Here is a 15,363-nt window from a genome sequence, read left to right as displayed (position 1 = left end):
AAATCACGTTCAAATTTGCACAACCACTAGGATGTTATGGTTTGTAAAGCTGAAGATAAGAAATAATTGTAAAAGTGAGACTAAATCACGTTTTTTGCTAAGAATTCCAAAACAAAACTAAAACTTTCTCAAAATGTTGATAAACGTAGCAACTTGGCTTCCTCATTCATAGTTTTCATATAAATATTTATTATTTACTTGTAACGCACACCATTTTCCCACGGTACCTAAACGTAAAAATTCTTGTTGAATTTGACCGCAAGTGGTTGCAATAACTGCGTACGTGACAATAACAAATGAAATATCTTGACATTGTGAACGGGACCATCTTGGATGATCCTGAAATAAGCTCGAAGCTTAACCTCTCCAAGCCGATAGCGTTTGTAACACACGGTTGGACAGACGATGCCCGCAAGCTGTGGGTGCAGGACATTGCACAAAAAGTAATACGACACCTCGATAGAAACGTGTGTGTTGTGCAGTGGAAGCAGCTGTCAGCGTACAAGTACAAGCAAGCAGCTACAGAAAATACGTTGATAGTGTCGGACTATTTAACTAAATTGATAAGATTTTTAGTTCAAAATGGACTCGAGCTGAAGGATATGATACTGATTGGTCACAGTTTGGGTGCCCACGTCATGGGTCAAACGGGGTACAACTTCAACGGTGAAATTGGTCAAATCTACGGATTGGATCCCGCAAGAGCATTCTTTACCGTCCCTGAGGACAGAGGTCTGCAATACCGACTGGATAGCACGGACGCCAAATACGTTCAGATGATCATTACCACGAGAGGCCTCGGTGGTGTCCTTTTTGGCGATGGTCACGACAACTTTTACCCCAACGGAGGAACCAATCCCCAACCACACTGTACGTTCCCTCTTTTAACTGATGCCGAGTTCGCAAACCAACTTCTCTGCAGCCACATTCACTCGACAACACTGTTCCGGCTATCACTCAGCCCGTGGACCCTGTACCTAGGAAATCGCTGCGACAGCTACCCACAATATCTGCTAGGAATGTGCAAAGACCACAAGCCGAACAATCTAGGGATATTCAACAACCGAGCAGGAGGAGACTTCTACCTTAGAACGACACCCAAATCACCTCTCTTCGATCACATGCATCATTTGGGGTCGTTACATCATGGTAGTGAAACAGCGCCCTCTTTCGACACCACAATCGCTGCTGTTCCCAATCAAGTACCTTCAGAGCCCACGTCCTCGGAAGAAATCGTTCAAATGGCAGTTCCAAATTTCGATACAACATCCGTTTCACCGATCGTTTCGAGCACGACCGTTCCTAGGCAAACTACAAAAATCCAAACATTTCAAACAACGCAGTCAGTTACAGTGCGGTCCACTAAAGGTGCGCAAGTTGTTGTCTATTATACAAGAAGGAAAATGGCTTCAAACAGACGTAGAAAATTAAGCAAACGTTGCAGAAAAGTGGCTGCACAATACGACAAAGCGGGATGCCACTCGATAAACCGAAACAGTAAATTTTAAATAAATAAGAACTAACTTAATCCACCTATGGCGTTGGTGCCTTTCTCACTCCTAACAAAAAAGGGGTGACAAAAAACATGAATAAAACATTTTATTTGGATTGTTAACTTTTTGGAAAAGAAGTGCGCAGAAACGCTGTAGTCCCACTCTGACGTCAAAAAGTATATCAATATCACAGTGACAATAACCTAACCTTACAAGGTTGCCATTATCGGGCTCTAAGGACAAGTTTATACTAAGAACAGGTTAAATAAGTTTTTAAGTTCAAGTTTCAAGTGCTATTGAAACAGAATTCAAATATTTAAAAAAAACATAGGATTTTTTTTAAAACAGGTTACTAATTTACTTTTGGAGGAAGAAATTTTTTTTATTATTGTGAAAGAATCATTATTTAACGATATGTTCTCCAGCGAGAAAAACGACACCTTTTGGCTGAAAGGTCGAACATTTCAAGTTTTAGTTTGTTTTTTTTATTGGTCAAATCAACAATCGCAGCTGCACAGAAAAAAAAATCATGGTAATATTACATCTGGGAAGGGGTACATCTTTTATGTCAGAAAAAATGTGTAATTTTACCTCTGGAAATGTGTAATTTTACCACTTTTCTGGTGTAATTTCCCTTTTTCAGTCTAAATTGAGGTAAAATTACATCATAAAAGAGGTAATGTTCAACCTTCCAAAATTACAGCTTCCAAATTTACATTATTTTTTTCTGTGGGTTATCAATGACAAATGTTTATTATAACTAAAACATAAGTTATTAATTTGTATGAATCCAAAAAGGGTAGAAATTTCGCTGTTTCTCACTCCGATGCAACGTCACGGAGTTATCGAAGTGACAAATTCGACTCAAATAGTCACTTCTTGTAGAAAATTCAATTTCTAATCCAAATCTGTAATAAACAGAAAAAAATAATGTAAATTTGGAAGCTGTAATTTTGGAAGGTTGAATATTACCTCTTTTATGGTGTAATTTTACCTCAATTTAGACTGAAAAAGTGACATCACACCAGAAAAGTTGTAAAATTACACATTTCCAGAGGTAAAATTACACCTTTTTTCTGACATAAAAGATGTACTCCTTCCCAGATGTAATATTACCAAGTTTTTTTTTCAATTCCAGCTCAAATCAGAAAGTTTCCTGGAACTTTTGTACCCGACCCTCTCCGATTTGAATGAAACTTTGTAGACTTGTTATCTTAGGCCTATATAAGCCATTTTTGTGTATATGGAGCCAATTGTACTTGAAAATAATGTTTGAGAAGGGCGTAGGTTATTTAAATATTTTTTGTATTTTGTAATTTGAAAATTACTGTATCTCGAAGCCGTTGCATCATATCGAAAAGTGGTTAAAGACAAACTTGTAGGAAATTGGACGGGCTTTTTGAAAAAAAAATACACTGTAATACAAATACACGCCACTTCTATGACATTTTTTGATTTTTGAATTTAAAAGTTAAATTCGAAGGTGATGTCACGATTTTTTTTCGTTCAAATTTATTAAGGATATAGCCTAAGATGTTTCAAAAAGATTGACGAAAAAATAAAAAAAATACAAAAATCATTTATTAAAACTGTTTTTTTGAAAAGCGGTCTGAACGTCAAAATATTAAAAACCGACAGTGAGTATCGATTCCCTAGACAATTTTACATAAAAGTCTCCATATTGACCATTGCCCTATGAAAAAGTTTCTTTTTGCATTAATCTTTGTTTCGTCGTCCGTGTCTGTCGTGGATGACGATGAACGGCCATGATCAACGACTCCCGGGTAATTTGAGAACATTGGATGTTCAATGTTAGATGTTCTAGTTCGAATAAACCAATGCCTTTCTAACCCGAGCATGGGTAAATAACAAGGGAAATGCGTAATAACACCTTTCTCTGGTATCAATACCAAATTTTGGTATTCCTGGACCCTTTAAAATTTGTCTTAAGGATTATGCAAGAGCAAAATGTGGTATCATACCGATTTAAGGTATTGTTTTGATATTGCAAAATTGCAGAATTTGTCAATGGTCGAACACCACATTTTGGTATTCTTTTGGTATTACAGTATTTTATCAAATTCCTCTGAAACTATGGGAAAATTTTGACCAATTTTGTCAAAATAATTAATTTTGCGCTAAAATGATGTCTCAAAGCGAATGCTTTCATTAAAAACCGGGAATTTCAAACTTGATTTTAAACATTTTTGATATACCCCCTACAGAAATGACTTGAAATTGTGGAAAATTTTCTAAGTCAGTATGGCACATTTTGGTATTTTTTTGGTATTAAAGTGGGATATGGGAAAATTTTGACCAATTTTGACAAAATAATTAATTTTCCGCTAAAATGACTTGAAACCTAAAAATGTTATTTAAAGCTGATTTATTTTTTTTGTGATATACCCACTAATATTTTTTTTCAAAAACTTTGAAATTTCTCTAAGTTGGGATAACCAAATACTTTGAAAAACGAGTCAATCAACAGATTATTGAATTTTGGTGAATTTCAATCCAGTTTCATTTCAATAATACTTATTTTTCAATCTTGTTATTTTTCAGAAGCTTCAAGAACTTCAAGCACAGGCCGTTCATCAATGACAAATGCATTCGGTGTGGTGAAGAATATCACTAAGAACAACATGGAATCATCAGGTGAGTAGATTTGGCTGTTGCATATGGATCATTTCCGTTTTTCCACTAACTGCAACTGCTGCACTAAAAATGGTATGAAAATACCAAATTTTGGTATTTCTTGTGCAAATAGCAGCGACCAAAATGAGCTCTTGGTTGCCCAGTAATAGATGGTAAAATACCATGAAATCATACCAAAATCATGTATGTGGAAGACTACAGGAATACCAAAATCTGATTTTCCAAGGGCGCGGGAATACCTAAAATTAAAACCATGGCAATACCAAGTTTTGGTATTCATGCAATGTTCAAAAATCCAGAAGACCTCAACTTGGTATTGAAATGGTTTTATTTTGAGGTATTATTTTACCCTTGGAATAACATGGTTTGGTATTGTTGTGCCCTTCCACATACTAGACTTTGGTATGATTTCATGGTATTTTACCATCTATTACTGGGCAACCAAGGGCACATTTTGGTCGCTGTTATTTGCCCAAGTAATACCAAAATTTGGTATTCCCGTGTTATTTACCCCTGCTCGGGAATCTTCTTATTAAGAAAGTGTAAATTTTAACTTATCAACAATTTTAATACAGTGGAATCTCTCGTTGTCGATATTGAAGGGACCGTCGAGAGCGGGAGTTATCAAATTATAGAACGGAAAATCAAAGCAATCTGTTTGAAGGGACTGAAAAATTTATTGACAGCTGGAGCAATATTGATATCGAGAAGATCGACAGTAACTATAATTGAGAGAACCCAATTTAACGTGGACCCCAAAATTTATCTCAAACCATATTTAGCAGTAACACCCCAGAAAAAAAATAAAGTTTTTTAAATATTATTTTCATTTATTATTTCTACGTGGACAAGCCTTTTCAAGATAAGTTTAATTTCCATATCCTCTCTCTAGCATAGCAATCCTCGTAATCTTGTTTTTATTTTTATTTTTATTTTAAATAAATTAATTTTGCTGTACCGAGATGATTTCCTTTATTGATGTCCATAAGTCCGCAACAACTTCAATATTAAATTATATTTGGATGAAAAAAAATACTCTGCCAATCTTTGTAAAGTTATGGTGCGCCAAATGTGAACATTCGAGTATTCCTGATTAATGTTTCTTTAATGAATATTTACAGTTGACCTTAAAAAGGAAAAAAAAACTACTTTAATTTATTGTTTTGAGTCGTTATTTATCCTATTGCCAAAAATCTAGATATTGGGAAATTATATATTAGCTATTTTGACTGAACAAAAATCCAATAACAAGTTTGTGCAAATTTTGAAAATCACTCAATGATTCAAAAACATTTTAAACTACAATTTTGTGTCCCAAAAATCATTTCTCAAAAATAATGAGGCAATTAGTAGTTTCATTGAATAAGTATAAATTAAGAGGCAGTATTTGTAAATATTGCTCGGTTTGTTCTAGAGGTCGTATCGAGGAGCTCCGATTTGGATGAAACGTTCAGCGTTTGTTTGTCTATACATGAGATGAACTCATGCCAAATATGAGCCCTCTACGACAAAGGGAAGTGGGGTAAAACGGGTTTTGAAGTTTGAGGTCGAAAAAACCTTAGAAATCTTAAAATTGCTCGCATTTCCGTAAAACTTCATCAATTCCAACTCTCTTAGATGCATTCAAAAGGTCTTTTGAAGCACTTCAAAATGAGCTATAGACATCCTGGATTGGTTTGACTTTTTCTCATAGCTTTTGCGAATTACTGTTAAAAATTGATTTTTTTAAACCTTAATATATTTTTGCAACAGCCTCCAACACCCTTACTCCCATAAATCAAAAGATGGGTAATTACATGGACTATAAGCCTACGGTGTTAACTTTTTGGCCAATCGCAGTTTTTCTCATATTTTTTCGATTTTTCTAGAACAAACATTTTACAACGTTAGTTTTTGCCCTGCAGGCCAAGAAGACGGGACTTTTTGGTCTCAATTATGTCATACTCGGAATCCTCGGACAATTTCACGTAAGTTAGAAGTATTGGAGTTGTAAATTTGATTTAAAAAATAATTAAATAAAACATTTTTGAAAAATGAAACAGAATTTACTTACCCTGTGATCAATACGTCAAATGCTATATCAAGTAGGCGAAAACTTGTTTTACCCCTAATCCAACAAATTGTTAAAAAAAAATTTAATTCATTCTAAATGGCAATTTTTCCAATCAAATTAAAAACTCCAATACTTCTAACTCACGTGAAATTGTCCGAGGATTCCGAATATGACATAATTGAGACCAAAAAGTGCTGCTATGGCGGCCTACAGGGCAAAAACTAACGTTGTAAAATGTTTGTTCAAGAAAAATCGAAAAGCTATGAGAAAAACTTCGATTGGCCAAAAAGTTAACACTGTAGGCTTATAGTCCATGTAATTACCTATCTTTTGACCTATGGGAGTATGGGTGTTGGAGGCTGTTGCAAAAAGATATTAAGGTTTTAAAAAAATCAATTTTTGACAGTAATTTGCAAAAGCTATGAGAAAATGTCGAACAAATCCTGGATGTCTATGGCACATTTTGAAGTGATTCAAAATACCTTTCGAATGCATCTAAGAGAGTTGGAATTGATGAAGTTTTACGGAAATGCGAGCAATTTTAAGATTTTTTATGTTTTTTTACCTCAAACTTCAAAGCCCGTTTTACCCCACTTTCCTTTGTCGTAGAGGGCTCATATTTGGCATAAGTTCATCTCATGTATAGACAAACAAACGCTGAAAGTTTCATCCAAATCGGAGCAACTCGATACGACCTGGTACACATTGGTGAAAAACTCGCTCTTAAGTGTAACTGAATTCATTGAAAAGAAACACATTTATTACTTTTCTTTATTGGCACTATTGGCATAGTTAAAAAATCTCTCGGAACCCGGGAATTCCCGAGAAATTGCCAAATTCAACTCTCGATTCCAGGGAAATTGAAAATCTTGAGATTCGTCACCCTCTAATTGCTAATAAATCTATTTCCTACAGTTTGTAGTCGGCCATATTGAAGCTGCCTGTTATCGATATTTCGTCTGTTGTGTGCTATCTTGTGACAACGACCATTTTGGTCGAAAATGAGTTAATGATGCTATACTTGACAAACACTACAAGATGCTTTAATCCGATTTTGGAAATTCGCTTCCGTTTCCCGGATATCGCAAAACACACTTGTGACATAGATCATTTTATCATGTTGTCGGAAAATGTGGAAAAATTTTCTTATTTTTCACAAATTTGTGTTGATACTTATTTTTTAAAGGCAATTCCATCTTTTGTTTTTGAAAATATACTGATTAAGTCGATTAAATCATTCATTTGAGCTTATTTTAGTTTGTATAGGAATTATGTGCACACTTGTGACACGTAGTACAATTTAACTTTCAAAACACACTTGTGACACGTGCTTTCAGATTTTTGTTTGCATCATTTACTGTATCTTTTAACTGTTGTAACCAAATTAGTTGAAACTTGGAGCGTTTGTTTAGCGATAATATACTTACCGATTGCTTCAAAAAGTTTGACTTCACCATTCATAGTTTTGAAATTATTTATCATCAAACTTTAAAAATCGATTTTCTCGAAAAGTACTAAATTGTCGTTGTCACAAGATAGCACACAACTGACGATTTAGTGATTCCAAAGAACCTCATTCTTATCCCAACATAGACATTTTTACATTATTTTTTATCGGCCATCACCTCTCCTATAAGAAACATACAAAAAAGAATGTATGCTACAAAAAAACAGTAAATTAACTTCCATCACAAAAAGTGTAACATTAACTAGTTACCATGAAACGATTCCACTTGATTGAACGATTTCATCTTTTTCGCAAAACATCAGTATCAAAACATGGCTAACCGCAAAACATCACGACACGCCAGCCAACAAGTCTCACGTAGCGCCATTAAAATTTGCGGCTGGGAAAAAAGATAAATTAATTTAAATGTACAAATTATGATAATAATTTCAATTAAATTAATTCAAATTTAACCCGGTGCAGGTCAACCAAGCAGGAGGAGAGGAGAGGAGGGTGTCACACAGCACGTAGCAAATCAAACATCCACGTGTGGTCCAGTGTGTTGTTATTTGTGTGGTGCGATTTGAGCGTGTGCCCTTTTTTCGGGTGGGGATTTTCAAATTTTGGAGCATGCTTTCATGTTGAAAAAAAAACTCACTCTGTAGCAGATTTGTTGGTTAGGTTCCGGGCTTAGAGTTGGGGGAAAAGAGCAATCATAACAAGCAAAACCAGTAGCAGCAGTAGCGTGGTAGCAGCATAAAAATGAGCATATTTTGTGCCGCCAACATGACGCGCGGTACACAGCAGGCAGGCAGAAGTGAGCACGTTCCGGCCGTGGACTCACGTGGTTATCAATTTAGAACGCGCGGCCAACCCTCTGACGCGAAGTGTGGTGGTACATGCAATTTTTCATTCATTGGATTTTTTTATTAAATACATAAATATCGCTCCAAAAACTACGTGAGTAGAGTGCCAAAACAAGTGTTTCCGAAACAGTTGTTGAGGCCGCCGCCGTTGGCTGGACCAGGACTCAGCACAGTTCCCGGGTGTCGGACTATGAAGGGGACGAAATGGAAATTGGCCAATTAAACTTGATGCAGCCTGCTTGACTCTATTCGTGGTTGCAATTTTTGGTCAACATTTTTCGACACGAATTGCTGGCTGCTGTCCGCGTTCACCTGAGAAATGTTGATGCCATTTCGATGAAGCTTACCCCGGAGTTATGCTCTCGCAGATAGACGTCAGATATGCGTTTTTTTTTACGTTGGAGAAGAACTGAGTGATACCGTAAGATAACGTTATTCTAAAACAAACAATTCCTAATTTAAAAATTCCTAGCGATTTAACTATTTTCTGGAAATTTAATGTTTTACGTTTATTTTATAAATTAATGTTATTTTATACATAAGAATTTTCACCACTACCCGGTACAAGCATCCTTGGTAGTGCTACAAAATACCATCACACTGGACACATCACCAAGCCGTTGGTCAATATTCCGAATATGGTCGCAAAGGCTGCACATTTTTGCCAGCTCGGAGCCCCTAATAATTGCTCCATTTTTCGCAGAATGATTGAATGTTATTTCTCCACCAGCAGCAGCAGCAGAAACCACTTGGCAGTTGTCGCCGTCGCAGTCTGTCCTTTTTTGGGGTTTTCGAATTTTTTCAGTTCATCACCACAAAACATATCACCTTCGGGAGATAAATTTTTGAGAGCGGGTGCAGCTTCCTTTTTTTGTTGCTGTCGATGATTACGATGGAGCGATCGCTTGACAAGTTGGACAGTTTGAGATATCGCGAGGTAGAGATGGACAGGTGAGCAGTGGGGATCGGGAACTGGGGGGGGGGGGGGGTACTAAATTGAGATGTTTTCGAGTCTGGGTACATTTTAAGGATCGGTTGAAAACGCAACCATTCGTTTTGTTGTTTTCTTTTGGAAAGGCTTGATATGATGATATGATATGGCTTATCTGAAATCTCTCGATTGGTGTAGTAAGTGTGTGGAGAAAATATTAGGCCCTGTCGAAATATTAGCATAGCATAGCATTGGTGTCTACCCGTAGCTGCTACTTCGTTATTGACCAGGACCCCCAAACATTGCTCCGTGGACCACAGATATATTAGGCCCTGTCGAAATATTTTTGAAAAATTAAAAGTGCTCGTATTTCTGAAAGTGTATTATTCCCCTGGAAGTGAGCATTTTGGCCAATTTTCGTAGAATAGTGTTATCCGTCCAACGATGAGCCAAATATCCATTTTCTATTTAATTTATATCAAAATAATTCGATTTTTTCAAACCCCAATAAAAATTGTTGATATGTTTCATTTGAAATAAAAAGCACCAACTTGCATTAGGGAAGAATTGTTTTAAGTTGTAACAGACATGTACAAAATCTCGAAATTTTATGCCACCCAAAATTAATTGAATCCACGAAAGGACAAAAAATCGTTTTATTGTTTTTGTTTTTTTTGTTTTACATTTTAGTCAAATTTAAGTGATTGATTGCCTGTTATTTTACCAAATGCATTTTCTCAATATTCTCAAAACACTTCATAGCATATTGCACATAACCACATAACAATTTTTTTCATGATTAGAATATCCTTGAACATCTAATTTCCCGTCCAGGGAAAAAACATTCGGAATAACAGGGATTTCAGGTAAAAAAATATTTCGTGTTTCCCGGGAAATTAGAGTACAAGTGAAAATTATCTAAACTTATTGCCATCAAAAAAATTAAATGAAAAAAAAACATTATTTTATTTTATTTATTCAATTTCATCGCACTTTATTTTATATTTGAGCAATTCTCTGAGATTTCGGTCATTTGATTTTTTCTTTTTTTATAATCCGGCTGAAACTTTGTTGGTGCCTTTGGTATGCCCTAAGAAGCCATTTTGCAAATTTGGCAGCTGTCCATACAAAAATGATATGTGAAAATTCAAAAATCTGTAACTTTTGAAGGAATTTGTTGATCGATTTGGTGTCTTGGGCAAAGTTGTAGGCATGGATATGGAAATCTTTGACCGAGTTATAATTTTTGAAATCAATACAATTTTTTTCAAAAAATCTAAATATTGGTCGCAAAAATTTTTCAACTTCATTTTTCGATGTAATTTTGAAATCATAAAGTGCACCGTTTTTAAGTTAAAGCCATTTTTATGTAACTTTTTTCAAAATAGTCGCAGTTATTGATTTTTTAAAAATGGTGCCCATGTTTGCCCACTTTTGAAAAAATATTTTTGAAAAGCAGAGAAAATTGTCTATATTTTGCTTTTAATGATTTAAAAATTTTGAATTTTTTTTTTTCGAAAAATTCGGAAAATTTCACGAATGTTTCATATTTTAACATTGTAAATCGGACCATTAGTTGCTGAGTTATCGACATTAGAAAATGGTGGGTTGTTTGGGTGAGACTTAGCAAACATCAACTTTCTTGTTTTTAAACCTTTGCATGGCAATATCTTAGCAACTAAGGGTCGTATCAACAAAGTCCGAAAAAGCAAAATATAGAGAATTTTTCAAAAATGGGCAAACATGGGCACTATTTAAAAAAAATCAGTAACTGCGACTATTTTGAAAAAAGTTACATAAAAATGGCTATAACTTGAAAACGGTGCACTTTATCAAAATTTCACTAAAGTACTTTTTGATAGCAAATTCAATTTTACATTGAAAAATTAAATTCAAAAATTTTTGCGACCAATATTTCAATTTTTTGAAAAAAATTATATTGATTCAAAAAATCATAACTCGGTCAAAGATTTTTTGCCCATTCTGGAAATTTCTGAGAAGTTGGCATTTGATGTCCTCTAAAACATATCAAAAAAAAATATAAATTGTGTTTTTTTTTTTGCAAATCAAGTTTTAGTGACAAAAAGTGAAATTAAAAATCACCAAAAAAAATTTTACCGTGTATAATATTTATTCAGTGTAGTCCATATCCATACCTACAACTTTGCCGAAGACACCAAATCGATCAAAAAATTCCTTCAAAAGTTACAGATTTTTGAATTTTCACATATCATTTTTGTATGGACAGCTGCCAAATTTGTATGGAAAATTATATGGACAAACTAATGATGCAACATGGCTACTTTGGGCATACCGAAATCACCAAAAAAGTTTCAACAGGATTAAAAAAATACAAAAATTAAAATTAAAGAAAAAAGACCGATTGCTAAGAAACTTCAATAGAGGGTTAAAACAACGTTTTGTCCATTGCTTGTCCCAACAAATTTAAAAACTTTTAGTTACGATTTTACAAAAATAAGACCCGATAGAATAGAGTTTTTTAAGAAAAAAATATACTTACTTTTTACTTTTACTTTACTTTTGTTGGCGCTACACCATTAGCTTGGCCTGCTGCACGATTCTCCGCCAACAAGCTCGGTCCATGGCTGCTTGTCTCCAGTTTTGCGGGGCACCCACTCTCTCCAAATCGTTCTCCACTTGGTCCACCCACCTCGCGCGTTGCACCCCCCTACGTCTTGTTCCTACCGGCTCCGACACAAACACCAACTTCGCAGGGTTGATCCTCTGGTTCCGCTGGCTCAATTGCTCGGGTCGCTCCGGCATCCTAGCAACATGACCCGCCCACTGCAACCGTCCAGCCTTCGCGACCTTCCGGATGCTTGGTTCGTTGTAGAGCTGCGCAAGCTCGTGGTTCATTCTCCGCCGCCATCCGTCATTCCCAAATACGCCGCCAAAGATGGTCCTGAGCACTCGACGTTCGAAGACGCTTAGCGCTCGTAGGTCCTCCTCGAGCATTGTCCACGTCTCGTGCCCGTAGAGGACGACCGGTCTTATCAGCGACTTGTAGATGGAACACTTCGTATGTAGGAGAATTCCGGGACCTTAGGCTCTTGTGGAGACCGAAATAGGCACGACTTCCAGCGATGATGCGTCTCCGAATTTCCTGCTGCAGCTGTTGTCCGACGTCACCAACGATCCGAGGTATACAAACTCCTCTACCACCTCGAATTCGTCGCCGTCGATCGTAACGCACGGTCCAATGCGAGCCCTAAGGGACTCGGTTCCTCCTGCCAGCAGGTACTTTGTCTTCGCCACATTCACCCTTAGCCCAACCTTTTCTGCTTCCCGCTTCAAGCCGGTGTACGCATCAGCAACCGCCTTGAGCGTTCTGCCAACAATGTCCATATCGTCGGCGTAGCAGATGAATTGGTTGGACTTGCTGAAGATCGTGCCCCGCATATTGAAGCCCGCTCGTCTCATAACACCTTCCAGTACCACATTGAAACAGAGGCAAGAAATCCCATCGCCTTGCCGAAGCCCCCCGAGTGAAGGAAACGAGTCCGATTCCGCACCCGATATCTTCACACAACACCTAGCACCATCCATCGTCATTCTGGTCAGTCTTATCAGCTTCCCGGGAAAGCCGTTTTCGTCCACTGTGTGTGGAAGAGAAAGCGCAAAGAAGTGCACAGTGGGTCCAATCGGAACCGGCGGTGGTAAAAAAAAAAGTGAAAAAGTTTTGCAAAAAAAAATAAATAAATAAAATAACAAAAGAAGTACGCGGAAGAGTCCACCGTACCACGTACGCGCCAAAAGCACCCCCCCCCCTTCTCCACCAAGCGTCTGTTCCCCAGGTTAGGGGCGGCCTGGAATTGTGGGTTGTTGATCCCATTCTCGCCACGTGAGCGTCTGTTCCCCACGTTAGGGGCGGCTCACCAAAGCGGTAAGTGTTGCCAACGACCCCCCCCCCCCCTTTCGAGCGTCTGTTCCCCAGGTTAGGGGCGGCTCGAAAACCCGGTGTTCAGCCTCCTCCCCCCTCATGAGCGTCTGTTCCCCATGTTAGGGGCGGCTCATTGCAGGTTATAGTTGGCTGACCCCCCCCCCCCCGAGCGTCTGTTCCCCAGGTTAGGGGCGGCTCGAAACAGCGTCTGTACCCCAGGTTAGGGGCGGCTGAGTGAAAGTCCTTGTGTCGGCGTGGGACTCTAAACAGTACCGGCACGATGGTCCTCCGACGAGACAGGGGGTTGGTGCAGGCCACACGAACCCGCCGTAAAACACCAGTGCAGGAAGCACACGATGCGAGCCGGACCAATCGGCACGGAACTGGACATCCTACGAGGTCCCACGATTGGAAGCTCGGGACGTGGAATTGCAGGTCTCTCAGATTTGACGGGAGTATCCGCATACTCTCCGACATATTGAGGGTCCGCAAGTTCAGCATCGTAGCGTTGCAGGAGGTTTGCTGGATAGGCGCGGAGGAGGTACGAGAGTACAAAAGATTGGGTTGTAGAATCTACCAGAGCCGCGGCAAGAAAAAGAGGCTCGGGACAGCCTTCATAGTGTTGGGCGAAATGCTCGATCGTGTGATTGGGTGGACCCCGGTCACCGACCGAATGTGCGTGTTGAGGGTTAAGGGCCGTTTCTTCAACATCAGCATCATAAACGTGCACAGCCCGCACTCAGGAAGCGAAGATGACGAGAAGGACGCATTTTACGAGCAGCTGAACTGGACGTACAACAGCTGCCCAAAACATGACGTCAAAATCGTCATCGGAGATTTTAACGCTCAGGTTGGCCAGGAGGAGGAATTCAGACCGGTGATAGGAAAGTTCAGCGCCCACGTACGCACGAACGAAAACGGCCTGCGACTGATCGACTTCGCCACCTCCAAAATATGGCCGTACGAAGTACCTGCTTCCAGCATAACCTCCGAGATAAGTACACCTGGAGATCGCCACAAGGAACGGAATCGCAAATCGACCACGTCGTAATCGACGGTAGACACTTCTCCGACATCATCGACGTCAGGACCTATCGCGGCGCCAACGTCGACTCGGACCACTATCTGGTGATGGTGAAAATGCGCCAACGACTTTCCCTGGCGAAAAGCGTTCGGTACCGCCGCCCTCCGCGGCTGGATCTGGAGCGGCAAGTTACCGGAAGTCGCATCCCGGTACGCGCATTCGCTGGAGGCTGCGTTGCCAGGGAGGGTGTTGGAAGCTCTCGAGGACTGCTGGAGGAGCGTCAAGGCAGCCATCACCAACGCAGCGGAAAGCACCATCGGATTTGTGGAACGAGGACGACGGAACGATTGGTTCGACGAGGAGTGTCGAGCGATTTTGGAGGAGAAGAATGCAGCACGGAGGGCAATGCTGCAGTATAATCTCCGTGATTACGAAGAGGCGTATGGACAGAAGCGAAGGCAGCAGCACCAGCTCTTCCGGGAGAAAGTGCGCCACCACGAAGAGTTGGAATTCGAGGACATGGAGCAGCTGCATCGCTCAAACGAGACGCGCAAGTTCTACAAAAAACTCAACGGATCCCGCCAAGGCTTCACGCCGCGAGTCGAAATGTGCCGGGATAAAGATGGAGTGATATTGACGGACGAGCGCGAGGTGATCGACAGGTGGAAGCAACACTTCGATGAACACCTGAATGGCACAGAAGCAGAGGCAGGGGTCCAAGACGGCAGAAGAGAGGACTACATCGGTGCAGCAGGAGAAGGTGTGGAGCCAGTTCCCACGCTGAGGGAAGTTAAGGATGCCATCAAGAAGCTGAAGAACAACAAAGCGGCTGGGAAGGATGGTATCGGTGCAGAACTCATCAAGATGGGCCCGAGAAGCTGGTGTTCTGTTTGCACAGTCTGATAGTCAGGATCTGGGAGTCAGAACAGCTACCGGAGGAGTGGAAAGAGGGAGTGATATGCCCGATCTACAAAAAGGGGACAAGTTAGATTG

The 15,363-nt window shown here is 39.2% G+C and overlaps 1 protein-coding gene across 1 annotated transcript; it reads left to right on the top strand.

Annotated features, from left to right (window-relative positions):
• The first annotated feature begins 296 nt into the window (after positions 1 to 296).
• Positions 297 to 12,397, top strand: LOC6038528 (lipase member H-A). Its single transcript, XM_038250357.1, has 2 exons — positions 297 to 1,306; positions 12,181 to 12,397. Exons 1-2 carry the CDS (start codon positions 297 to 299, stop codon positions 12,395 to 12,397), a joined length of 1,227 nt encoding a protein of 408 aa, XP_038106285.1.
• Positions 12,398 to 15,363: the final 2,966 nt, after the last annotated feature.

Source organism: Culex quinquefasciatus, chromosome 2 (assembly GCF_015732765.1).
Source record: "Culex quinquefasciatus strain JHB chromosome 2, VPISU_Cqui_1.0_pri_paternal, whole genome shotgun sequence".
In the NCBI taxonomy this organism is placed as follows: Eukaryota; Metazoa; Arthropoda; class Insecta; order Diptera; family Culicidae; genus Culex; species Culex quinquefasciatus.
This window is presented reverse-complemented; position numbering and strand designations above follow the sequence as displayed.